Here is a 26,430-nt window from a genome sequence, read left to right on the forward strand (position 1 = left end):
AAATAAATGCCAGTCCATGTGTGCATATATGCAGAGTAATTAGTTTCTAACAGCTATGTCTGTACTTATAGTTTAGGTATTTATATACATTTCATAGTGCTCTGAGAGTTATTCAGGGCACATTCCGTGACATGGATGTGATGCTTTTGTTCCTCTCAGGGTTTAACGCATACTTAAACATAAATATGACAGACAGAATAGCCATAGGACACAAACATCAGGAAACTCAGCATTCCCAGGTCTAGTAATAGTCATAGCATGGTAGAGTCATAGCACTATCCCCGACTCCCAGAACACCTGACTGCAGAACTCCCAGATTCCCAAACTTCAAAGACCTGGTCTACACAATATAACTCTTCATCGTAGTAATCATATGACCACTGCACCACTTATCCCTATAACTAGAAATATTATCTTCAGAGGGAAACATTAAAATAATTGCAAAAAATTTTGCTTAAGAAAAAAAAAAAAATCTTCTCAAAATTTTTGCTCTGAGAAGTTAAAACCTCACAACTGAAAGCAAAACTTCAAATATATCCTAAGATACATGATCATTCTTTGTAGAATAAAAGGTTCTGTTGACATTCTCTTGCGATAACTGCATTACTGAGAGAGGAAAGCAGCAAGATAAGTTACATACTATTATGCTTTTTGCCCATGGCACTTTTTTTGAATCAACATTTTGAGTCTGTAATAGCTTTCGAGCTTGGGACAATAGGCTGCAACCTCTAATGTTTCCACTCTTTATTCTGAAGCTGCAGGATGCAATAATGCATCCTGGAGACTGCAACTGAATGGATCACTGTGACCAGTTATCTGCTCAGGAGAAAGAGGATGATTATCTAATGGAGGAAAACATGTTCCGTAAGAAGAACTGAAATTATTTTCAATAATGGATGAAATCTCCTCAGCTAGTCTTTACTAGCCAGTAAGACCCTGAGCCTTTGAAGCAGTTAAACTACAAAGTTAAGAACTTAAGGGTTAACATTAACTTAGCAAAACTGCTTGGTGGACTTGTTTGAATTTTAACAATGGATAGCAATTTATCTCTGTCTCAGATGGTAACCACAGAAGTAAATAATAGTTTGTTAGGGCAACAGTCCATGAAGTGTTGTTTAGAATTACCAAAACCAGATGAAACTAGGGGAAAGGTAATTATGGAGGGGGAAATTGCGACCAGTAACTCATAGACCATCTACACCACGTATATCACCTCCCCAAAAGATTAAGGAAGTGAAAATCTGAAAAACTGTAGTGAGCATGCATATTAATCTACATGTTAGGCAAGTAAGTTTTAGCAAATCACGTAAGAAAATAACAATACATATGTATTAGAAGATATGTTAATTAATATGTTAAGTGCATAAATAATTGTGATTTGAGAAGCACTGGTGCGCTAGCTTTGTGGAATTACCACCTAGTACCCATCTCTGCAGACAAGAAATAAATCAATACCTCAACCCTGTGTGTTTACTGGATTCTTGCATGCTGGGTGAAAGAATTCAGATTTGGGACAAAAAAGTGAAAGAGTTACTAACATTAAAAACCATTTCTCATTACCATGCTACTATTTTAGAAAGTAGCTGTAGATGTATTTTAAAAGAAAGGGAATTATTGACTAGTAATCCTTACCTGCATGCTTAGTTGTTACGCAGGTTAGTTGAGATAAGAAACATCTGTAGGAAACTTGGAGTGACAAGATAGTCTACTGGCAATCAAGCATAAAATGAAATAAAATGGTCAAGACATCTAAGCAATACACATTAGCTGAAAAATAAATAAATTACATGTACCGGACATCACTGTAGACAGCTCAGTGAAAACTCAGAGCTTGGGTGATATTGTATATATTCACAGACAATATATAATGCTGTCTTATCTGGAATACTCTCTGTACTTTATGACAAAGGCATTACTCTATGTTAAAAGGCTTTTGATAGGAAGGGTCTGAAGAAATGAAATCAAAATGCTTATAAGGAAAAAAAATAAAAAAAAAATCACCACCACCACCATCCTCCCACCCCTCAAAAAAATCCCAAACACAACCCTTTCAGATGGTGAGAGTCTGAACAGACTGTAAAGTGTTTTATTTATGGAGCAAGAAATTAAAAGGGATGTGAGAAGTAGTACTTAAAACACTGAGTGTTCTTATCTTTCTTTCTCATAGGAAAAAAAAAAAGTTGTTATTCAAAGCAGTTAAAGAAGAGAAAGTCAGAACATATACAAAAGATTTACAGAATTTGTTGTCCCAGATAATCATCAGCATCACAAAAAAACAAATACTGTGAAAGGGTTACTACAGCCCTTCACCCCTCTTTTTTTTTGTTTGTTTTTTTGTTGTTCTTGTGGTTAAAAAGAACCTTCAATTACTTGATATGGGGGAAACAATTTCAGTGGATAAATTAACCACCTCTAGCTAAAAGGTGACTATTATTAAAAGCTTCTGGTATTAGCTGTCATCATAATGGTACCAAATAAAATGGACACTGAGCATGAACAGCAACTCCTACATTCAGTAATATTAAGACAAAAATGAAAGGCTTTCTTTGATGGAATAGGACAACAGCATTTCCGCCACTGCTTGTAATTGTCTTCTACTTCAAATCAGAATCACTTCAGTCTTACTAAAGCTTAACTTGAATGATTTCCTTCTTGGCTTTGAAGCATGCTATTATTCTAAGATAAAGAGATGCTGGAATGGAAATGTTAAGCATCCTTTTTTAGTAGATAAAGCTGTTGCCTCTTCAGCTCTTGTGCGTGTTACAAGGTCTTTTATCTTTATACCAGCAGTCTATCACAATAATAATAAAAAAAATTCTCAAACATTGCTTTATGGAGTACACTCTGTAATCATCTTGTAAGTGCACTTATTTTGTGATACAGCAGTCAGCCTGAGCAAAATGCTTTGCCCTCTTAGACTATAAATAATTTGTCAGTGTTAATTGATGGTCCTATGTGTAGGTTTCCTGCAACTGTGCCAAAACCCATCTCAGAAATTCTTTGCTACACAAAAGAATAAACGGAACCCTACCACAAATACCAGCTCTCTGAAAATTACCTACAACCACACCTCCACAAAGAGGAAGTAACTTACACAACAACGACAAAAAGTAAACAACTGAACCTTCCCTCCCCCAGCCTTAGTGCATTAAAGCAACAAACAGTTGACCTTAGTCTTTCAAAGGGTTCTGGAGAATAATTCACAAAGAACAAAGAAAAAAATACACAGAGCAAGTTACTTGTTTCAGTCTTCATTCTTTGCCCTGAAATGGTTGAAAAGCATTGCTAAAAGCAGCTCTGGGGTGATTACAAAGGTATCTTGAGATACAGAGAGGATCAGTGCACTAGATTTTTTTGAAAAATGATTTATTTATGCTTGCTTTCATCCAAAAGACATTAAAAACATTTGTGTGTGTGTGTGTGTGTGTGTGTGTGTGTGAAAATTCTTGTTAATTAAAACCTAATTAGTCAATGACTGCTGTTTGGCATTTCAAAAAAATGCTCAAGGTCTTGAAAGAAAAAAGATTACTCAGTGAGCAATTTATCATAAAAGAATGATTTTTTCCCCTTCTTTTTTACTGCTTACCGTGCATAATTAATGTGTGATAATACCCATAATGAGTTCCCTAAAACAATTAGCAACGCATCTCCAGTGACCTGCTAATCTGAATATAATGCTTTTAGAATTTGAGGTATACCAGTCTCTTTGTGCTTACACACTCACCTCACGTAGAAGCAAAGAGGGCTGCAGAACATAATTTATTATTCTGCATCACATTTCATCAAGTCCCTTAGCAGCTACTTGATACATTATCAAGACAAATGCAAGGGAAAAAAATTATTCCTGCCTCCCCACCCCCAAGTAGGGTACTCCAAAGACTAAGAACCAATTATAATCGTCCTTTCCTCTTCCAATCAAATATATTAAGTGAAAGCAAACCTTGACCAGGTTATTTTTTGCATGGAATTCCAATGACTTTTTTCAACTCTGTAAGACAAATACATTCATAAATAAACATGCACTGCAGTAACAAGGGCAATGTCTAGAACACTTAAGAGCTAAATTACTTTCAAGCCATACAACATCTCATTTTTCTTCCACAAATATACAATAAAGACTGCCAGCATGCGGGGGTGTGAGGGAGTGTGCCTCAGAGAAGAGGAAGGAAGAAAAACCACCACATGAACTGAGAGCATGATAACTGAAAACAAAACAACACCTTTATAACTGTTTCCTTCCTTCAATTGTCTTGTAATATAAAATAGTGGCCTATTACAGACTTGGGAAAAAGGTGCATGTGTATACACATGCTATAGCAGATATTCAGAAGTCCTGGATTGTTACATGTAGTGAAGAAGTTCACATTCTTCCCTCTAGAGCAATGCCCATTACAGTTAGAAAGCTGGAAGCTGAGCTTCACAATCACAGCCTTCCTCATCCAGTCTGGAAGCCAAAAATAAGGGCTACATGCTTAAGACTACTAAGAAGCTGAGGAACTTGTAGGATTCAGCCAACAGAGTGTCCAGCAGCATATCACGTAAAAAGCACATTCCACTATAGCGCTGTGATCTTTGCATCCCAAGCTATAAGCTTCAAGCGCTATTTCAAGATGGAGGTCTGTCGTGGTTTAAACCCAGTCAGGTAATTCGTTCGCTCACTTACCCCCCTTTTCTTGCCCTCCCCCTGCTCTCGGAGGGACGGAGAGGAGAATCGAAAAGAATGTAACTCCCACGGGTTGAGATAAGAACAGTTTAGTAACTAAGGTATAACACAAATCACTACTGCTACCACCAATGATAATAATGATAAAGGAAATAACAAGGGAAGAGAATACATCATCTCACCACCAGCCGACCGATAACTCGCCCCCCCCAGCCCGACCAAGCTCTGACCGATACCTCCTCCAACCCCTCAGTCTCCCAGCCCTTCCGGCTAACTCCCAGTTACATCCTGGGCATGACGTGCTGTGGTATGGAATACCTCTTTGGTCAGTTTGGGTCAGGTGTCCTGTCTCTGCTTCCTCCTGGCTCCCCCTCCTCCCTGGCAGAGCATGAGGCTCACAAAGTCCTTGGCCAAACCAAAACATCCTTGTTATCAGCTCTGTTCCCGAGCTGAAAGTCAAAACACTGCACTGCACCAGCTACCAAGAAGGGGAAAAAAATGACTGCTACTGCTGAACCCAGGACAAGGTCTTAATACATAAACCACTACACTGTTCAGTACCTACTTAAAATTGCCTAATAGACAATTTAAAGGTATAATTTATTAATAATTTATTCCTTTTAATTTCTCCAGTGTGCACCTGAAATCAACAGCTTCTTCAGGGCAGGCGTCAAGAGGGGAAAGGGAATGAAAAAGTTACACTGTATATTATTTTGTGGTGTCCCACAGTAGCAAGAATCCAGGAGTTAGGCCAGCAACACATGCTAAATACTCAAAACACAACTTGCCATCTTGACATCTAGAACTAAGTCTTCAGTCACAGTGCAGAACAAGAAAAATAAAGGCTTTATGAATTCAGCAAAAAGTTCCGGTTGGGAACCTTCCTTAGCAAGCAGCTGGCGTACAATATGGTAACTAGGACAGTCCCCAACGAAACCCACAAATCGGAAGACTGAACTCCTCGAGTTGAAGAGTGCTCAAAAAGCTGTTTTGCCCATTTTTGGGGGGGAAGTATTCCACACAGTGGACAAGATAAGGACAATCTTCCCTTGTGACAATCCTCTCTTCAACTGCTTTCAAAAGTCCCAGATTTTAAGATTTTTAAGACTCAAATTGCTGTTATGATCTCTATAGAGCCAATTTTTCTTGACATTTTAGGAACTGGGACTACTTTTTCAATTATGCTTTGCAAAAGATTAACTTCAAGAGATCACGTTCCTGAGAAACAGGAAGAAGCTCTTGAGACTGGGCAATTCTGCATGGACAGATGGAAGCAAAAACCTAATTTCTCAAAAACCTATAGTCAGAAAGCGAGGTTCCTACTGAACTTGCCACCTCATTTTGGTAAGAAGCCAGACACACAGATGTCCTGCTCTCAGCCAAGAGATGTACCCTTTCAGATTTCACTCAACACTTAAAAGTTACATCTGCATGAAACAACTAAACCGGGTACATACAAAAGATGAGACATATTTCATTCACCTCCCAATCACCCCATGTGCAGCAACAATACAATCTGCCATATGTAACCTAAATTCATCACAAAAATGAACTCTACTTTTTGCATTCTGTGTGAATGCAGGAGCAGCAGTTTCAAGATCTTGTGGCACTGAACCAGTTGCTCAGCAGCCCCACCACCCCCAAGGAGCACCATCCCCATGGCATAACACACTACCAAGAAGTCTGCTCTGTTTGGAAGCTGGCTGCTGCACAGCACAGGGTCTGAGGCTACGTGAGGAACACTGAGAATAACCTTGCAGACAAGGGACTCCAAAGGGGCATCCTGTGCAAGCAGTGAGGAAATTACCTCCAGAAAGAGCCTGACAAGAAAACACAAACACAAGAAACACTCAAAAATCCCAGACCTTCAGTCAGTGTACTAACTGCCTGGCTATACAGGAGTTGGCACAAACAAATCAGATTACAAAGGAAACTCTTTAATGGCTCTTACCCATCAACTGTAATTACACCAATACAGACTACAAAGTCAGTGGCTTTCAAAAAATCCAAATTCTACTTTCTACCTCAAAATGTACTAGAAGCTAGAAAGAGCTGCAGAGTAAGCCTGCTCCCTCTTCATGAAGTAAGCAGCAGTATATGTGAACAACAGTCCAACTGAATACAGCCTAACACTTTAAAAGTCAGGTGTACTATGACCATTATGACCGCAGGCTGTACCACTGGAAAAATCAAGCATCTAGCAATATGCCAACATAAGTGGTAAAAATTGTGAGCCCAAAGACACCAAACTTGTGCAAATCAGAAGGGTTTATAACATGAACAGTTGTTTATAAGAGTGTTTCTACTGAGGAATGATTGGTAACATAGGCCTACTCAAAGGGCACACTAGAGCCAAGGTTGAAGAGACAGCCATTGATGTAGGTTGAAATTAAGCTAAAAAATGTCGATGTATTTTTACATTTAATACTTTTGTTATTTCTAAAATAAGATGTCTGAGGCACTGGAATGGGTCGCCCAGGGAAGTTGTGAATGCTCCATCCCTGGTGGTGTTCAAGGCCAGGTTGGATGGAGCCTTGGGTGGCATGGTTTACTGGGAGGTGTCCCTCCCCATGGCAGGGGGGTTGGAACTAGATGATTTTAAAGTCCTTTCCAACCCTAACTATTCTATAATTCTACGATTTGTGAATGGTAAATATTCAGAAAAGAATGCAAGTCAATTCATTTATAAAACAGAAAAGGGGCAGATTTATGTTGAGTAAAAGATATGATTTCAACAGCAGGGCTTCCAATTTACAGCTTAGTACGCTACACGGAATGGCTGTTCATGCCTTTGTAATTTCTATACCTTGCTTAAAGAACTCCTAATAAATTCAACCTTCAGGCATACATGAGGAATAACAGAAGCATCATTAATAAAATAACTGTTTATCTGAAAATCATACTAAACAAACCACATACATTGCATGCATACATTAAAAAGTGGTGTGCTTGGGGGGGGGCAGGGGAAGTAGAAAATTGGGGAAAAAAAAAAAGGAGGGAATAAAAACCAAAAAATAGGCTTTGGCATCCTTTTTACAGAAGCTCACATTAATGATGGTTACATTAAGTCTAAGTGCAAAATCAGACTTCTTCACTCTCGATTTCTTATACAATATAAACTAAAACTACAAAATGGTCATAATGTTCTGAGTTCCTATTACTCTTCCAGTAGCAAAAAAGTTTCAGAACATTTTTCTTTTAACTTCTCTTTTCTATGACATAAAAACTCCACCAAGACTCATAAATCCTAACACCATTTAATCAGTCTGAAAAATTTTAATGAGCTCTCACTAGATTTGGTACAGAGATTATTCGTAACTATGGGATCAATTAATTAATTAGAAATGGAAGAAACTGCAAAGAAATAGTGTTTTAAATTAAGGTGATGATTTACATCACTTGGAACTTTTTAATAGAGAGATTGATTCTCCATAAGAGTGATGACCATTTGTATTACTCCAGTCTTTTCCTCTTTCTAAACAATGGCTATAAATGGTATTTGTTTGGTTTTAAATTACAGTCGCAGTAGGGTCCTTTATTTTACCAAAAAGCTATAGGCAAAACAACCAAAATACTGGAAAGAAAAGCATTGACCTGCCACATTTTCAAGTAGGTAAATAATTAAATTCACGTTTTTTTAATGAGTATACTGGAAGTATGTATAAATTTTTGAATGGAAATATCTGAAACCCTCTGAGTTAGTCTTGTATTTGAAATAAACTTAGGAGCATAACGTTTTTGTTACTATGAAACAAAACTGCTTCAAGATAACACTGAAAAGTTATAGTTGATATACATATTATATACAAATACACATAGAAACTCTCAAACAGCAAGGATATTATGAGCTCTTTTAAAGCAAAAACTAATATTCTAGTATGTATAAATTCCAAAGCATGATTCTAAATAATTTGAGCTTTTAAAATCAAAATGGAACAGAAAAAAAAAAATTGTTCAGCAAAAGCACTTTTGTTTCCTCCCCCGTGAAGTATATCACCAAATCACAGGATGACTGAGGTTAGAAGAGACCTCTTGAGCTCATCTGGTCCAACCCCTTTGCTCAAGCAGGGACACATAGCGCCTGTTGACCAATATCATGCTCAGATGGCTTTTGAGTATTTCCAAGAAGGGAGACTCCACTACCTTTCTGGGCAATCTCTGCCAGTGCCTTGTCACCCTCACAGTAAAATCAGTGCTTTCTTATGCTCAGACAGAGCCTCTTATGTTTGTTTGTGATGACTGCCTCTGGTTCTGTCACTGAGCACCACTGAAAAGAGCCTGGTTCTGTCGTCTTTGCACTCTGTCTTCAGGTATTCATGTGCCCCTGAGCATTCTCTTATCTACATCAGCAAACTGTCCCATCAAACAGGTCATTAATGAAGATGTTAAACACGACTAGACCAAGTACTGACCCCTGGGGAGCTGTGCTAGTCACTGGCATCCAACTAGACTAGGTGCTGTTGAACGCCACCCTCTGGGCTCAGCTGTTCTGACAGGTTTCAACCCACCTCAGTGCTCACCCAGCTCATACATCAACAGCTTCTTCTATGAGGGTCTTATGGAAAAGAACATCAAGGGCCTTACCGTAGCTCAGGTAGACAACATCAACTGCTCATGTGCCAGGCCTGTTATTTCATCACAGAAATTTATCAAGCTGGTCAAACTTGACTTCACCTTGTTGAAGCCAGGCTACTACTACTGGTTTGCTCTTTCTTACTATACCTAGAAATGGTTTTCAGCATCAGTTGCTCAATCACCTTTCCAGGCGTCAAGGTGAGGCTAAGCAGCCTGTAGTTCCCTGGGTCCTCATTCTTGTCCTTCCTGAAGATAGGAGTGACATTTGCTTTCCTCCAGTCTTCGAGCACTTCTTCCAGTCACCATGATAGATCAAAGATTATCAGGGCAGTCTCGCAATGACATCTGACAGGTCCCTCAGCAATTGATGGTGCATGCCTTCAGCACCCATGGATTTATTCATGAACAGTTTGCTTAAGTATTCCCTAACCTGATCCTCTCCCAAAAAGCAGTACATCTTCCTTGCTCCATCCTTTCCCTCTGGTGTCTGCGACCCGGCATTCCTGACTTGCTATATTCAGCACTTCAGCCTTTTTCATGCCCTGTGTAATCAAGTCCCACACTTCATTCAGCAATGGGCCTGTATTTTCCCTAGTCTTCCTTTTGTCTCCTATGTACTCATAAAAGCCCTTCTTACTATCTTTGACATCCCGTGGCACATGTAGCTGAATTACCAAATTTCACACTGTTGTCATCAATGATATTTCATTTTTGTCTCTGCACATCTTAAAGGTTCCCTTAAAATGAATTCATATTGTAAAAATTTGAAATACATTAGAATACTTAGTAACTAACTCTAGAAAAAAAAGAAACTACTTATTTTCCAAGTTATTATAATATAAAGGTAGGAAAATTATAATTAAAACCCAAAGTAATAGTTTAAAATATTTTTTAAACTTGTCTAATCAAAATGCATGAAAAAAACGCAGTGTTTTAAACATTAACATATATAAGCACATGTTGTTTCTACATATGTACAGCTCCAGCCAGTTTTCATGCAATTTGCATCTGCGCATTTGAGAGCATAATTTCTCATATATATATTTTTAAATAAATTTTAATTTTAGTAGAAGACAAAATTTCTAGTATTTAATCTGCAGATGACATTTTGATTACCTGACTTAATTACTCACTCATATAACAGTGCATTGTTCCTAGTGTAGGAAGTTCACATGAAACTTCATTCATCACAATATATTAAGACCTAGGCTGAATTTGCAGGGTGTGTCTTGTTTGAAATTCCTGTGCTGTGGTTTCATCACCATGCTTATTAAGTTCCTAGTTAACCAAAGACTGCAAACCAAAAGGTCAACATTTAACAAATTCCCAGGTGGACAATAATGACAGCCTTCAGTCATAGTAAAACAGACATCATATCCATTTTTATCTCATTTTAGAGCTGCCTACCTGGAGGAGTGTGCCTGCACAGCAAGTCACAGGCTGGTATACTACTAATGCTAAATTCTGGATTTGGCCTTCTCTGGCTACGATGTACTTTTTGCTTGGAGCAGCAGAGAAGTTTTGACACAAATCTTAGTTCTCCTTTGCTAGCTGATAGTTGGTTTCACTAAGTAGTTTTGGTGTGTACTAGCAGGGAGTTACAAGTGGAATCCTGTCCAGGTGCATATCAAGCAATTTCTAATTATCTCTGCTTAGGAAGACATAAAGCTCAAATAAAACTTATACAGCTTTCAGCCAGGGATCAGAGAAAATCTAACCCAACAGAAAACTTTAAAACCACATACAGCATAGATACATGGGTCTAAGCACCAAATACACTGCTCTAATAATCTGTTCCCCTTGAGTCCAATTACCTGCTTATGCAGACATTATTCATACCTCCTGATATCTTGCTGCAACCTTGCATGTTACTGACCTTCAGCATGAAATCCAAACCTGCAGCTCTATTAGTTCACTGCTTAGGAATAAACATTGCAGATGCTACCACTACACCTCAATTGGTTATTAATGTTTCAGGTAGTTTCATACGTACTGTATTGATCTTCTTGGAATTTCTGCGCTTGTGCTAAATTCCCACACTTTGACATTTGTGACTTTTGTAGATGCAACAAAAAAATAGTTCAGCTGAATTATTTGGTAAAGAAAATAACTATACAAAACTACAGTGAACACTCTGAAATTTTGTTTATCTAACATACACTTCATGATTTTAAACTTTAGAGGTAATACAGATGCTACTATTACCTTCAAAATTTTTTTCATTGTTAACACGGCTAAGGCTACTTACTGACAAATGAATAAAAATACCTACAAAAGTGTAACTGGTTTTGTTGTTTGTTTTTTTAATTATTTCCACCTTTTGACGTTTTTGAAATAGAGCCAAGTAAGAGTTTTGGGAAAGCTGTTCCTCTAGACACTACTATGAGGCTCCTCACATGAAATAACAAGTTAATAAGTCATTAACACAGCTGATATTCAATTTTCTTACCTCTCCTTCAGATACAATACCAGTTATGACCCAGCCTTCTATAAAATCTCAATACTTTCTGCTCTTTTATATTCAGAATTACAGAACAGCTTACAGCCACATCTCATCCAATTGAAAGCATGCATTACACACCTCTCATCCTGTTTCACAAAACACACACCATGTAATATGGCAGGAACACACCCTGATTTTTGTTCCTTTGACATACACTTAAGCGAGATAGAATAATTTTATATGAAAGCAGTATTAAGCTGTGATTTAAGCTTTCAACTCCTCTCTTACTCCATCCAAAATCCTGTGCTGCTTCTCAGTATTTGCTCTCCACTGAGCATTAACATGTTTAAAATTTCATAACTACTTGACTCTATGGTGAGATTTACAGCCTTGTTGCTCAGATTCTTCAACATTCGGAATGTACCATACATACAAGGACTGCTCACAAAAGTACCTATCATGTCCATACAACTGTCATCTGCATGAACATGATCATGTACATTTGATGTACCTTTTCTGAACATCTGAGTTTCCAAATTAAGTTGATGTATATACACACACAACCTCAAGAGAACTTTCAAGTGGAAAAAAAGAACAACAAAAACCAACAACCAACAAACCAAACTGAAACCAAACCCGGTTTGCTTAATACTGGTCACACTGTATCAAACAATTCACTTTGTATTCCCAAGCAACACAAATACCATTTAGACCCTGTGTAAGGACTTGAAGCATGAAGAGCTGAAGAATCTTAACTAATCATTCTGTATGTATTTGTGTAACCATTTTTTACTGAACAATCCTACTGGGAAAATAGTAATCACAGCCTAATCCACCTAAAGTTGTTCCTTAGTAATTGGTATGTAATGCATTTTTCTGCAGTTATGAAACTCCAGACCTTCAGAACTTATGTTCTACTCAGGACGGACACAAAGCGAGAAAAGCAACTTAATTTAAAATTAAAGCAAAGACATTATTTTAACTGACACTCAATTTATCTTTCAAATAATTCTCCCTACAGTTTTCTATTTCAGAATCAAGTTTAGAAAATTATACACAAGAGAAAGAAACTAAACACCTCTACTACTTGAGAAAGTCTGCTCAAACTGATCGATTTTAAATCAAGAAACAAGAACTATAGTCTCAGAGATTTAGAATGCAGGAGGAAAGAGATGGCATAAAAAAAAATATATGCCCTCTTTGCAAAGAAGTATCTTTAATGTCTAAGACACTTAAGAGGTAAATCAACCATGAATGTATGATAACTAAACTAATCGATGTTTAAATAACTGTTTCCAAACTTTGAGAAGTGAAGTTAAACTTTCAGATTCATGCATAGAATGGAAAATCATTACCCTTTCCTATTACAGCACACTACCTAGTAGTAAATCAGAGCAATCTGCATCACAAACATCGTACGTAGTGGGGGGAAATTATACTTTTATAACAATCTCTTGCTTCAACAGCATAAACACCTTTAAAAACAGGGGTTGCTGACTTTTTAATGTTTATATTAAATGCTAATCTAAGTATTTATCACATTAAAAACCAAAACAAAAGTAAAAAACAAATCGAAATACAGTCCAAAGAGAGTATTCTTAACTTTTCACTTAATTTCTTCCCTTCTTACCTTCTCTGGAGGTGCAGGAGGGTGAAATCTCTTTGCACAAACTAGAAATGCATCAGGCTGTGGTTTGCCACGCTTCACCTCAGGGTCATCTCCCAGCACGATATGATGAAAAAGACCAAAGAACTCTTTGTGTCTGACTGTTTTCATCTGAAATGACTCTTCAGATGAGCTGGTGGCAACAGCCATGGGTATGTTGTGTTTGTATAAATGCCGAATCATTTTATCAACCCCTGCAAGACAAATATACATTTTGCTTTTTATATGATATACATATATGTAGATACCTCTATTAATATTACAACTACTTACAATATATTTAACAGTATTTCAACAATGTTGTCTTACTGAATGTAACAACCTATTTCAAACACTTAAGTGTAAAAGAAAACTCTTGCTATATCCAAAACATTCCCTTCTCCACCCAAGAGTCACAGAACATTCCTCAAGGTACGTATTTGTTCTGTCATCAAATGATGCTTTTCTCAAAACATGCCAAAAATGGGTACAGCATCATTGCACCCACTAGAAGCTCATTAAGCAACGTCCCCAACGTTATGTATGTTTATTATTTCAAACTCTCTGTGAGAGAAAATCACACAGGGGATTTTATTTTCTACGCAGTTCTGCTCCTGAAAAAAAAAAAAAAATCAAAATCAAAATCAAAGAAATATACTCTTCTCACTCAATGGTACAGTTTTAATTTCTGAATCAGGTATCAAACTGGTGTAAACCAGCCCCTAAGACAGCTTGGTTTTTCCCTTTTGCAATTACTAAAGCAAGCAACACTGGGCAGAGGAGAGCTGTCAGTCACAGTTGTTATACCAGATCTTTATCTATTAATGCTGTGAAGCCAGAGTAATGAACACCTCAAGCCTAATGGGCAGACACTTCAATCCAATCTTGTCTTCTCTGGAAGGTTAATGCAGTGAATAGTGAAAACACAGCAGCCTATGTAAGAGGGAAACATACTTCGTTATTTGGTGCAAGTTTTGAGTTTCTGATGCAGAGGCTTCAATGCTTCTTCACTGGAGCATTTTATATGCTGGATATCTCCCCCATACAAAACAATTAGCAGTGTCTAATGGAGAACAGCAGTGGACATCTGCTCTTTACTAATTCACAAGAGAAAATCCCTCCATATCTGTAAGTCATTTCAGTTCTGCCTCTTGGCATGAATCCAAAGTGTGTTGGACACCAGATTATAAATTTCAGATAGATAAGCCTTCAGTTGACTTTTGACTCTTTCAATCAACGTGACAATGATTCTCTTTTTTTCATTTTCCAACTGCACGAATTCTTATCCTACTTTTCATGCCTGATTAGACTAAACTAATCTTATTGCCTTCCTCCTGATTCAGTCATACTTATGTCTGGTCCCTGCTCCCTCAAAACTCCTACTCCTCATGCCTATTTAATTCTTTCCTTTGCTACTCCAGCATCTCTGATCTAGGCTTCCCAATAATTGGGCAACAGTCATATGCCCAACTTTAAGAACTTACTACTGACAATAATGTGTGTAGATTAGCAAATAGGCACATTAACTAACACATCTACTTGGAAGTATGACCTGCAGATGTGGCCCTGTGCAGTTTTCTTCTCTATTCTCCAGAATTTAATCAACCAAGTAATAACTGACATTTCCAGCTCCATGTTTGTATTTGAGGACAGCCTTTAAAATATAAATACATGCACTTCTGTGATACTAGATGGCCAGTTGGACAGAAATAACAAGTGCTATTCCTCCTCCAATGCCAATGCATCATCCATTTAAAAGCCTTTCTATGGCCCCTTAAATGGTTATATTAATAATAAGCAACTGCACTTTTTTTTTCCAAATGATGCTATTCTGTCCTCTCACTATGATGCTAAATACCAGTTTACTTTTTATTCCATATAGAGATCATGTTTTCATTCTGAAACATGGGAAGTAAATTCATATTAAATTAATGGAAGTATTAAGATATCTTAATGTAAACCTGTAGCTAGCATCTCTTTTTTTAAAAATAAAATGCATTCATTCAAAGGAATTTGTTCTAAATAATCTACAACATTTATCAAGGCTAGCATATTGTGCGTGTGGTAATACACAGGAGTGCAAAGATTCCACAAGAAAGAAGACTTGTATCTCTGACACCCTTAGTATGACAGTTAAGTTTTCTCTGAAGTTGTGTTCTTTACAGGCAGATAATTTTCTTCAGTCCCATTACATCACAGCTTCAGTTCATCTGTCACAGGGTATGTTTACTCTATATTTCTGTTGGAGGTAGCCAGACACAGAAAAGCACTGTAGCAGAAAGGTTATTTCTTCAAGGTTCTCTGTTATATACCCCCAGCGCATGTCATGATTTCTGTAAATGCATGTGCGTGTGCTTTGCCTTTTTGGTTTCCCTCACTACAAGTGAGCTGAAATGCAGCTGTCCCTAATAGCTCCATATAGCAAAGATATACATTATTCAGAAAATGCAATCTTATAAAAAGATGCCATTTTAAAATTATTATTATTTGCATATACAAACATAGCAAGCCAGATTAAAAATACAAGCAGAAAATCAGCTTCATGGAAAAAAAAAAAAATAAATTGCATATGGAAGAATAGGTAGCGTAACTTAACCAGCTCAACACAGTAGCAATTGAAAAACATTTTCATTCCAGGTTTGTTACTTCTTTGTAAAAGGTACAGATCAACAAAATAATGTCTTCGTTTGCATCAATTACCACCAGTATAGCTGTAGACACTGCCACCACATCAAATGACTGGCACAAATATTATATTAATTTAGCATATAATTCTTCATTAGGAAAATAGTACCTTTCTTAGTATCTTTCTTGTGTGGGGTGGTTTGCTTTTTGGTGTTTTGTTTTTGTTTGTTTTTTTACAGAAAACTACAATAGAAGAGGAAGTGGGGAACTGTTTTAAACCTCTTTAAGAAACTGCTCCTTTTAATAAACTTTGTCATATCCCCTACAGCCACATAGTTTTTCTATCAAAAGAAGATTTCAGTTACATAACAAACAAACAAAAAAAACTGTCGTGGTTTAAACCCAGTCAGGTAATTCGCTCGCTCACTTCCCCCCCTTTTCTTTCCCTCCCCCTGCTCTCGGAGGGACGGAGAGGAGAATCGAAAAGAATGCAACTCCCACGGGTTGAGATAAGAACAGTTTAGTAACTAAGGTATAACACAGATCACTACTGCTACCACCAATGATAATAATGATAAAGGAAATAACAAGGGAAGAGAATACATCATCTCACCACCAGCCGACCGATAACTCGCCCCCCCCAGCCCGACCAAGCTCTGACCGATACCTCCTCCAACCCTGCAGTCTCCCAGCCCTCACGGCTAACTCCAGTTACATCCTGGGCATGACGTGCTGTGGTATGGAATACCTCTTTGGTCAGTTTGGGTCAGGTGTCCTGTCTCTGCTTCCTCCTGGCTTGCCCTCCTCCCTGGCAGAGCATGAGGCTCACAAAGTCCTTGGCCAAACCAAAACATCCTTGTTATCAGCTCTGTTCCCGAGCTGAAAGTCAAAAAATTGCACTGCACCAGCTACCAAGAAGGGGAAAAATGACTGCTACTGCTGAACCCAGGACACAAACAAAAACCCACATAAAAAATTAGTGGCTATGAAGAAGTATGGTGAAAATTCCTGTAAACTCACTAACTTCTAACTTACCTATAGCTACCATGTCAGGGATTGAGGCCCATGTATCAGAGAGGGACCCATCTGCTAGGCTTTCTGGGACTGTCATCCACCCTTCCCCCTGAAAGCTTAGCCACATGCAGCAATTTTATTTAATTTTTTCCTTCTGCATCTTTGATTAAAAGCAGTAGATAAAGAAAGACCAAAAGAAATAAGGATCTCTGTTTTCCAGCCCAAGGGTACCATCCTCATCTGCTACATGTAACAGTCATAGCCAGTACAACATAAATTCTTCAAGTAATCATAAAAAAAGGAATAAATGTCCCACATCACTGTGCTTTATTTCCAAATGTACTCTTTCATTTCAAGTAATCAATAAGGTAAAAACTATTTCTTCATCTCTTTAAACATTAAGTTTTGGAACAGACACAGCAGCTTACTGTCATGTCATCTTACTGGGCAATCTGTTCGAGCATTTCATCATCCTCATTGTAAAGAATTTCTTCCCATTATCTGATCAAAATCTACCCTCTCTCATCTTAAAGCCATTCCCCATTGTTCTATCATGACATGCCCTTATAAACCCCCTCTCCAGCTTTCTTGTAGGCCCCCATTAGGTACTGGAAGGCTGCTATACAGTTTCCCCAGAGCTTTCTCTTCTCCAGGCTGAACAAGCTTAAATCTCTCAGCCTGTGTTCACAGAAGAGATGCTTCAGCCCTCTCACCATCTTCATCCACATCCCTCTGGTGTTTGGGGCCCCAGACCTGAACACAGTACTCCAGATGGGGTCTCACCAGGGTAGAGCGGGAGAATCGCCTCCCTTGACCTGCTAGCACATCTTTTGTTGCAGTCCATGGTAAAGTCAACTTTCTGGGCTGTGAGTGCACATTGCCAGCTTATGCTGATGAGAACAAACATCCCCAAGTCCTTCTTCTCCGGGCTGCTCTCAATCCATTCTCTGCCCAGCCTGTATTTGTGCCTGGGATTGCCCTGACCCAGGTACAGGACCTTGCACTTGGTCTTACTGAACTTCATGAGGTTTGCACAGGCCTACCTCTAAAGCCTGTCAAGGTCCCTCTGGATGGTATCCCCTCACTCCAGTGTTTTGACAACACCACAGAACATGGCATTGTTGGCAGACTTGCTGAGGCCACTATCCATGTTGTCAACACAGATTCTGAACAGCACCAGTCCCGATACTGACCCCTCATCCATCCGGAGGTGGAACTCTCTGTGCTTCAGGCCTGCCCTCTATCTAAGTGGGGGGGGCTGACATTACTCCTGGCCCTGCACCCACCTCGTCAGCTGCTCTCATGCAAGCTAACAACTTCAGGAAAAGAAGAAAACAGCTTAAGCCAGCAGAAAGGAGTTATTTCTTCTGAGACCACAGATGGATTTTAAAGGAAGAGATCAGCACATTTGTTCTAACAGTTGCTGAAAATCGTATGTATATATAATTTTATTTAAAAAAAAAAGTATTATTCCTCTATTAGACTCCTAATATTGTGTTTGTTCTTTTTAGATTCAGCTAAAACCACAGTGACTAATACACTGGATCAACTCAAACTAAAATTGAGACTTATACAAAACAACAAAGACCCTGGGCTAACTGATGCATTTTCCTTTGCATTGATTAATACAAAAATGTACAGAAAGAGTTCAGGAAATCAAATAATGCTACGCTAGAACAATCTAACTATAGTCTCTATCTAATTATTTATGTGCTATTACAGCTCATTTTTTTTTTTCAGTTATCAAATTTTATAGTGAAATAGCATTATTCATTATGAAGTGAAAATTAACAAGACATAACTCCTGATAGCTAACTCAAAGTGATGAAAAACAAAGGAAATTTTTATTTTTCCTATTAGCTTTATACAACATGAACTCTTTGTCATACAGAATACTTCAGAACAGTGAACACATAAATTTTTGCTACACTTTACTTGATAGTCTTTCAAGTCTTTGTAGAATCTCTTTTCTTGTGTTTTTCTGCTACTAAACAGATCACTGCCCTTAACTTATACCACTTCTGGAACTCCAGATTCGAACCTATTTTTTGTGAAATGCCTCCAAGACAATTAAGGAGATAATATAAAGCTCTTCTGGTTTTTGTAATGTAAGTCTCCAATCAAACCTTCGCCTTACAAAGTATTTTTTTTTATTTTTCTCTTTACCTAAAATGAAGTTTCTATGAACAGGTCATAGTACAGTATAAGAATTATTTTCAAGACAGAAAATAAAGTGATCTCCATCATAAACTGGGCAAGACAGAGAAGAGGATTATTCATGCCAATTCAGCGCTGAAGCACAATTTCAGTTTCCTCTGTTTACCAGCTGAATTATTTCTGGTGTTCCTATTTCTGCTTGCACTCAATTATTTTTAAGGCATAACTACATCATCATCCACACAACCACACTCTAACCTCTACCAGTACCTTAACCTGAAAATCAACTGCCTGATGGTCTTATAAGCACAGATGAAGTCCTACAGACTTATGTCTTCAGAAATACAGCTGGTTTGTGTACTGCCACCACAGACTGCATGAACAAGGTCACATAATAGTATAATGTTGGATTAATTTAGTTCAAGATAGTAAAAAATAAAAACAAAAAAAACAAAAAACCCCACACAACCACAGAAAAAAAAAAAAAAACAAAAAAAAACCCTAAAACCAACACCTAAACCAAACACCATAAATACAGCATATTCTTTACATTAACTAAATGCAAGCATCATGTAGCCAATGAAATCAGGTTCTGTTGTGGGTTTTCCATAGATTCATTTTCAGATTCAAGTTCAAACTGAGATATTACAGAAAACTAAGGGCAGAATGTATGAAAATGACAGAAGCTTTGGTTAGACTAAAAATTATTATTTTGTGTCTTCCTCTTACTAGTTGTTTTAGAAAGCAACCCACACAAACTCTTAAAAAAAACCAAAACAGTAAATGGGTATTTCAAAACTGATTGACTTTCAATGCCCAAAAGCTTCTCCACAATTCAGCTGATTTAATGAAATACGTTACTTCTTATTTAAAACCTTCTCTCACTCAGGCCTCAAATCATTATTATTATTATAGAGACAATATTACTGCTCCTGACAACTGCTGCATATCCTTTGACAAAGTTTTGGGGACTACAGAAATATTTTAGAAAAACTGACTTATTTAGGATATTTTATTTATTAAATTGCCTTATCCCCCTCCCCAGCTAGTTACTTGTTATTTGATCATTTATCCAATCAAATTCCTGCGCTATTCCTATTTTTTCTGGAGTTTGTAATTGCAACATGTGATTTGCTCTCCAGTTAATTGTTGAAAAGATACTCATTCTCCTTAATAAGCCATAGAGGCAACTCTCATTTGGCAATTTTATCTCGAGTATTATAAGTCACATATATTTTACCATCAACTGTAATTATAAGCTAAAGGAATGATTCTCTCCGTAAATATTTTAGTAAGAAATGTGCTTCTTTCAAAAATGGGGTGGGGTACTGAAACATGCCACAAAGTTCTTTTTAACAGAGAAAAAACCCTCAGTATTTCATGAGCAACCAAAGCTTTCCCTATGTATATTTTGTTGTATCTATATATGCTTGAGTTTTCTTGGCAATCTATTTATTTATTTATTTAATCTGAGCTTACTTTTATCCAAATAATATTATTTTTTGTTTTCCTTTTTGCATCAAGTTTGACAGTTTGTTAATCTACTAGCTTTTTTTATCTTGTTTCCTTTTTCCTTCACTGGCGTACAAGCATGTTTTGTTTCTCATTCTCTGCTATAGTTTTAGAGCTCATCTACACTAGGTAGCCTGTGAGAACATAACTATACTTGTTATGCCTTGTAGCTGAGATGCTACATATTCTGCAGAATAAACAACATGGCCACAGACTTTTCTAATGAACACTGTCTTGATCAACAGGCTTGTCCTGTGCATTGAATTTTTTGTTGGCAGAATGATACTCATCACCATGTTCTTTCTTCCCATACCTTGCACACAAATTATTATCCTACATACAGCTTCACATTCTTTTTGCAGAATTTTAGCACTACCTCTAAGATGATCTTCACATATACCTGTCACAGCATTGCTCTTCATTCACCACTGCGTAGATACAGCTAGCTTTCTACTCACACCAACTGCATGAGAACAGAGTACACCTCATCTCTGGGTCACTAAAATCAAGGGTCTTTAGAACTAGTCCACTTCTTTTTCCGGTAGTGTTGCAGAAAGCAAGCTGTCCAAGAGCGTTCAGGGTGCATTTGGAAGAAAAGATTTACTGCTGAGAGAAAGACAAAAGGAAACCAGAATGCTCCAAGCACTGTTTAAATTAACTGCGTACATGAATTATTCATGTCTTGATAATTTATATCCAGTTGTGCACAAATAAAAATCTTAAGGATATAGCGTCTGTATGAAAAGACTGCTCCTCTTTTTCAAAATCATGTACAGTTCCTACATTGAATGTGATACCACATCACACTTAAAGCTATTCAAGATTTCATCTCTGTCTTTAATCAAAGAAAAGCTACGATTACCACTCAGAGCTTTGTCAAGTTGATTTGATTTCTAGCAAATTCAATGACAATCCTTTAAGTTCATAAAAGCAATTCTATGGGAAAAACTTCAGCAGCCTCTGAACACTAAAAGCACTGAACAAAGAAGATAAAAAATCAGAACAGAAGCAGCTGTCTGTTCACTTAAGTCAAAAAGCTGATTAAAAGTAATTTTTATGTAGTCTGGTGTGCTACAACAGTTGCAAGCCTATCAGCACAGAGCTATTCATTATCTACACTTGCTTTGAAGTCAACATTGCTGCTGTGGAAGTGACAGAGTTACAGAGGTGGGGCTATCCACCACTTGGTGTAATTGCCATGAATGCTTTAACTTGGTCAGTCCTGAACTGTTCAGGCAATTGGACTACATTACCGTTGTAGGTCCCCTCCAAGTGAAATAGTCCAGCCCTAGTTTGGTCTAGTCTATTCTAATCCTATTTCTGAATCTCATGAGACTATGAAAACATAACTTGCAGATTCACACATTACTTTTTTTGTCCTAGGACACTGTTTAAAACTGCTGCTAGGACACTGTTTAAAAATGCTATCTGAAATTGTACATTATCCTTTTACTGAGCTACAAAAGCAGACTTGGAAACTATTAACCTACTCTCCACCTGATTGGCTATTAATAAAGAATTCTACCTTCTCAACTTACTACTCTCTAAAAAGTACCTGAGATCCTTCTGGTATCATATACAACTCATTCACCAAATCGACCATTTCATTTTAGTCTAGACATACTGCAATGTACATGGCCACGGAAAAGTGACAGTACTAAAATGTAAGTACTAAATTTTACACAGTTCAGAACCTCTTACACTTGTTTTGCTGACTTTCTGATAAAAGCATGTTTGGGTTGCAAAGCTTTAGGACTTAATGCAAAGGCTAAATGTTTGAAATGAGCCAAACAGACAGCATCATTCCCAGTTTCCATCTGACTAATCTCTAGGGGTTACAGGCTCACGCAGCCCGGCATGGATGGACTCAGTAATTTCCTACCATTAAAACAGTAACAACAAGGAAAATAAAAGATAACATAGTAGGAACTCTGTTTAACAGTTAAGGACACAACATGAATCAATGAAGGAATAGCTAAGTAAGCTAGACTGCTAGTTGAATGAAACTGTTCAAGAAATATATATATAACTTCAGTGTGAGTTGCCATTGGAACTGAACTGGGGTTTTTTTTTCCTCTTGTTTTGACATTTCTGACTGGCTTCATTTGGTACTAAAACTGAGCTATGAAACTAGCTCCTCATGTCTGCAAGAGACAGCCAACTGTACTTGAACTGGAAAATAGCTTGCACATCACATTCTGCAGTGGCTAAACAGGAGCTGCCACAGACAAATCCCAGCTATCATGAAAATAACCCAGGAATGGAAAATGTCTGAAAGGTATACATAACCACATTGTAGCTGTGGATCTGTACTTTGTGGTAATGATAAGCCAAAACCCAGAAACTGCTATGAAATTATGGCATTAATTTTGTAATTCTGACATATTATAGTAACTGTTGGCAGCTGTGTAACTTGGAGTTACATTCTTCTGGGGGTTTTGGGTTTAAGCTAAGCAAGAGCACTTCGATACATGTATAGGTAAACATATATATGCACGGTTTTCTTCTGCTCCACTTGTCATTCGTTACTCTTCCGATGATCCACTTCCCTGCAATGTAGTACTGCATTTGCAGAAACTGTAAGCCTGCTATGTTACTCTCACAACAATGTCTATACTCTGACAGAAATACTTAGAAAAGCAGCACAAGTGGCAGCCCTGTCATTTTGTCAGCGTTGCCTTGGATTAATTCTCTTCTCCACTGAATCAAAACTAGCCTTCCCTAAGATTCTTTCAGAACTAAAAATAAATCCAACTGTGAAAAACTCTCCAACAGTTACTGAAAATTCCATATTAGAAACAGATATATCCTCTTCATAGATTAAATCTGTATTTTGACCACAGATTTTGACATGATACATTGAAGTTTGTCAGTCAGTTCAGCCATACTGAAATAGTCAAAATTCCATTTCCAACTCGTAATGCCTCAGAACTCTTGTACATTAAGTGGCATGGCTGTGATATAACCCGTCAGGCAAAGAACTGCTTTGCCAATTGAATTGTGTGCTGCCAGTATTCATACAACTTCCACACCATCCTTAACCATCACTGGCATACATGTCAACTACTTGACTTGGGAATTAACAGTTATCATCACTGGCAAAAATACATGCACAACTCATTCTGTCCCCAGAAACAAGCACTGCTTTGTTTGACGCACTTCTTCAAACATAGTTGGTCTTCAGCACTGCTCTCCACCAAACCAAATTCAAATATTATTTTTTGGAAAAACTGTACAAATTAATTGAAAAAACAGAACCTCACTTGCGCCTTAACTCTCAAAAGATGGCCGGAGACTCAGCACAAATCATCTCTACGCCTTAAGTATGAAAATAAATCCTTTCTTTCCTATATATTTACCTGTAACTATATGAAAGACCAATTTAGTCAGAGAATATTATGAACTCTGAACGTTACCACCATCTTACATCTTCCACAACACATGCATGAAGTCCATTCTTAATTAAAGAACACAATGAAAAACAAACAAGATTATGTTCATAAATCCTCAGAAGACACAAAAGAACAGAAGTATCAGATTAAAAAATCTGGCTATCAGAACAGGTCGGTCCTTAACTAAATAGCAGGTAGCTGGAGCCACTTCTTTTTAGATTATTAGCTTGTATCAACCTGGTTTTCTCAAAATTCATGGCAATTCAGCTTGTGTCTTGTATGCTGCTACCAAATAAAGCATTGAACTCATTACTTCAGTAACGAAGGCTGCCTTTGCTCCCCAGAACAGCCAGTCAGCATAAAGTATTTAAGTTCACATAAATTCTGCTTTAGAAAATAGCCTGAAGAAAGTTATCACATGTATTTAGTTGAACTGAAAAGACAATCAGTTCAACAATTCTGACGATGATAAAAAAGTTTACTTCCTTGTCCCAGTAAGTATTTTGCTTGTTTCATCTGTAATAGCCCAGCTTCAGCAAGCCCAGAATTCACTTTTTGAAGGCAGGAAGAGCACAAAACTTCATGTTCCTTTGGCTAATCTGTTCCATCACGTCTCTGCAACTCTGTTCAAGCCAGCTCAGCCACATTATCACAATCCCTAGCAGGCACAGAATATCCACTTAATGGCATCTATTACGTATGCTGTCACTTTACAGTGACTCTTCTCTATGCCTCCTTACATTTCACCCAGTCTGTCCATCTGGCATTTTCTAAACCCAGACTAGGTTTTGTTTGTTTTGCAAAAGATATAGCTGCAAAGTTAGTCCCAGAAGTTTGACACAAAACAAGGAAGACACATCCCTCACATCTTTCTTGTTTTCTCAGGTTTACAATTTTAAGTGGATCTATAAGTGAGAAAGATGCAATTTGAAAAACCTTGCATATAAGAAAGATAATTAAGTTGGCTCAAAATACTCAAGTTTTTAAACTGCGTAAAAAATTTTACGTATTTTATTTTTGCTGCTACTTATTAATTCCTAACACATCATGTATTTTTAACTTTCATCCCCTTAATGCATTATGAAACGAGGCATAAAAAAAAAAAATCTAAAAACCAAATCATTAAGGTGATGTAGAGATTGTCAGAACAAACAGGCACACAAAGAGAAAGTTGTAAGCTAGACTTGTTACAATGACGTGTAGCTATTTCACTTTAATACTTTTTTTTATTCCTCCCCCTCTCCTAACTCCTCTTTTTTATTCTTTTCCTTCAAAAAATATTGACATTTGCTCCAGGAAGCTTAACACTGTACAAAAAGTTAACAGCAATCACACCTTTAGGTATCGCTTGTCTTGGATGGCTGAAGATTTTTCTCTAAGCATTTCAGATGTAAATGTAACGCAATATAAAAGTATGAGTTCACACCACAGATAAGATTCATCCTTTTGCTTATCTTGAGGTACCCTGTTAACCAACTCATTTGGGCTTCCTACACTGGTTAATGGCATATATCTTCAGAGTTGATGAAATTTACCTGCCTTAGGATAACCTGAGAAACCTTCCCTCTCCGTTGACACACAGCAGGCTCAGACACCACGCTTAAATTTCAGTGTTCAGGTTAGGCAAGATTAATCCCAGCTGAAAGAACTCACGGGCTCATACATTTGCCTGAACGTTTAAAAGTGTATTTGTACTTCTCTCATAGCCAGAGAAAAATAACTTTCTGAATTAAACAACAAGTTTAATTAATGTTGTTGTATACCAACAACAAGTATAAAGAATGACTGGTTTAGAAAACAGAATTAATGCAGAATTCATTTTTCTTCTTTTAAAACACACAGAAAAAAAATGCTGCTTTCCAAGTACACAAGAAAAAAATATTCAGTACCCTTTAACACATAAAATATCTCCTTAACAGGTAGATTTGAGTAAAATTTGCTGAAACAAGAGTGACGTAACTGGTTTTTGGAAGGCAAATTAAAAATTTCTACCTTGGTTAGCTTTTATGTAATTCCATAAACAACATAAAAACATTGAAAAGAAACATACCTGGCATCAATTCAGCAGTATGGAATATCTTCTCCTGCTTAATTTTACTTTCATGTAGTAACTCCTCTTTGGTTAGTGGAAGATCTAGAACATCTCGAATAATCTCCGCCGCTTCTGTGCCTTTTTTCCCCATGACCAAGGATTTCACATCCCAGGTATAGGACTTTCCAAAACTCCCACAGATCTCTTCGAACACTACTGAATAGAGACGCTCAGTATCTGCCAAAAAAACAAACAAAAAGCAAACCCCAAAAGATTAAAACCATGTACGGCCAGCTGAGCAGCCAATCTTACAAGGAGGTTCACATAAATGGTCACAATGAAGAGCCAGGAGTCAGAGAGCCTAACAAAGCG

At 37.4% G+C, this 26,430-nt stretch overlaps 1 protein-coding gene across 1 annotated transcript in view; it reads right to left on the minus strand.

Annotated features, from left to right (window-relative positions):
- Window positions 1-26,430, minus strand: part of PUDP (pseudouridine 5'-phosphatase) — a 74,237-nt gene that overhangs the window by 20,936 nt on the left and 26,871 nt on the right. Inside the window, exons 2-3 of the mRNA XM_062603705.1 lie at window positions 26,077-26,295; window positions 13,312-13,541 (exon numbers count right to left, since the gene is read on the minus strand). Of these exons, the coding sequence (XP_062459689.1) occupies window positions 13,312-13,541; window positions 26,077-26,295 (449 nt within the window). The remainder of the gene's footprint in view (window positions 1-13,311; window positions 13,542-26,076; window positions 26,296-26,430) is intronic.

The sequence above is a fragment of the Pezoporus occidentalis genome, unplaced genomic scaffold (assembly GCF_034315485.1).
Source record: "Pezoporus occidentalis ecotype Australia unplaced genomic scaffold, CSIRO_AGI_Poc_V1 ctg81, whole genome shotgun sequence".
NCBI lineage: Eukaryota > Metazoa > Chordata > Aves > Psittaciformes > Psittacidae > Pezoporus > Pezoporus occidentalis.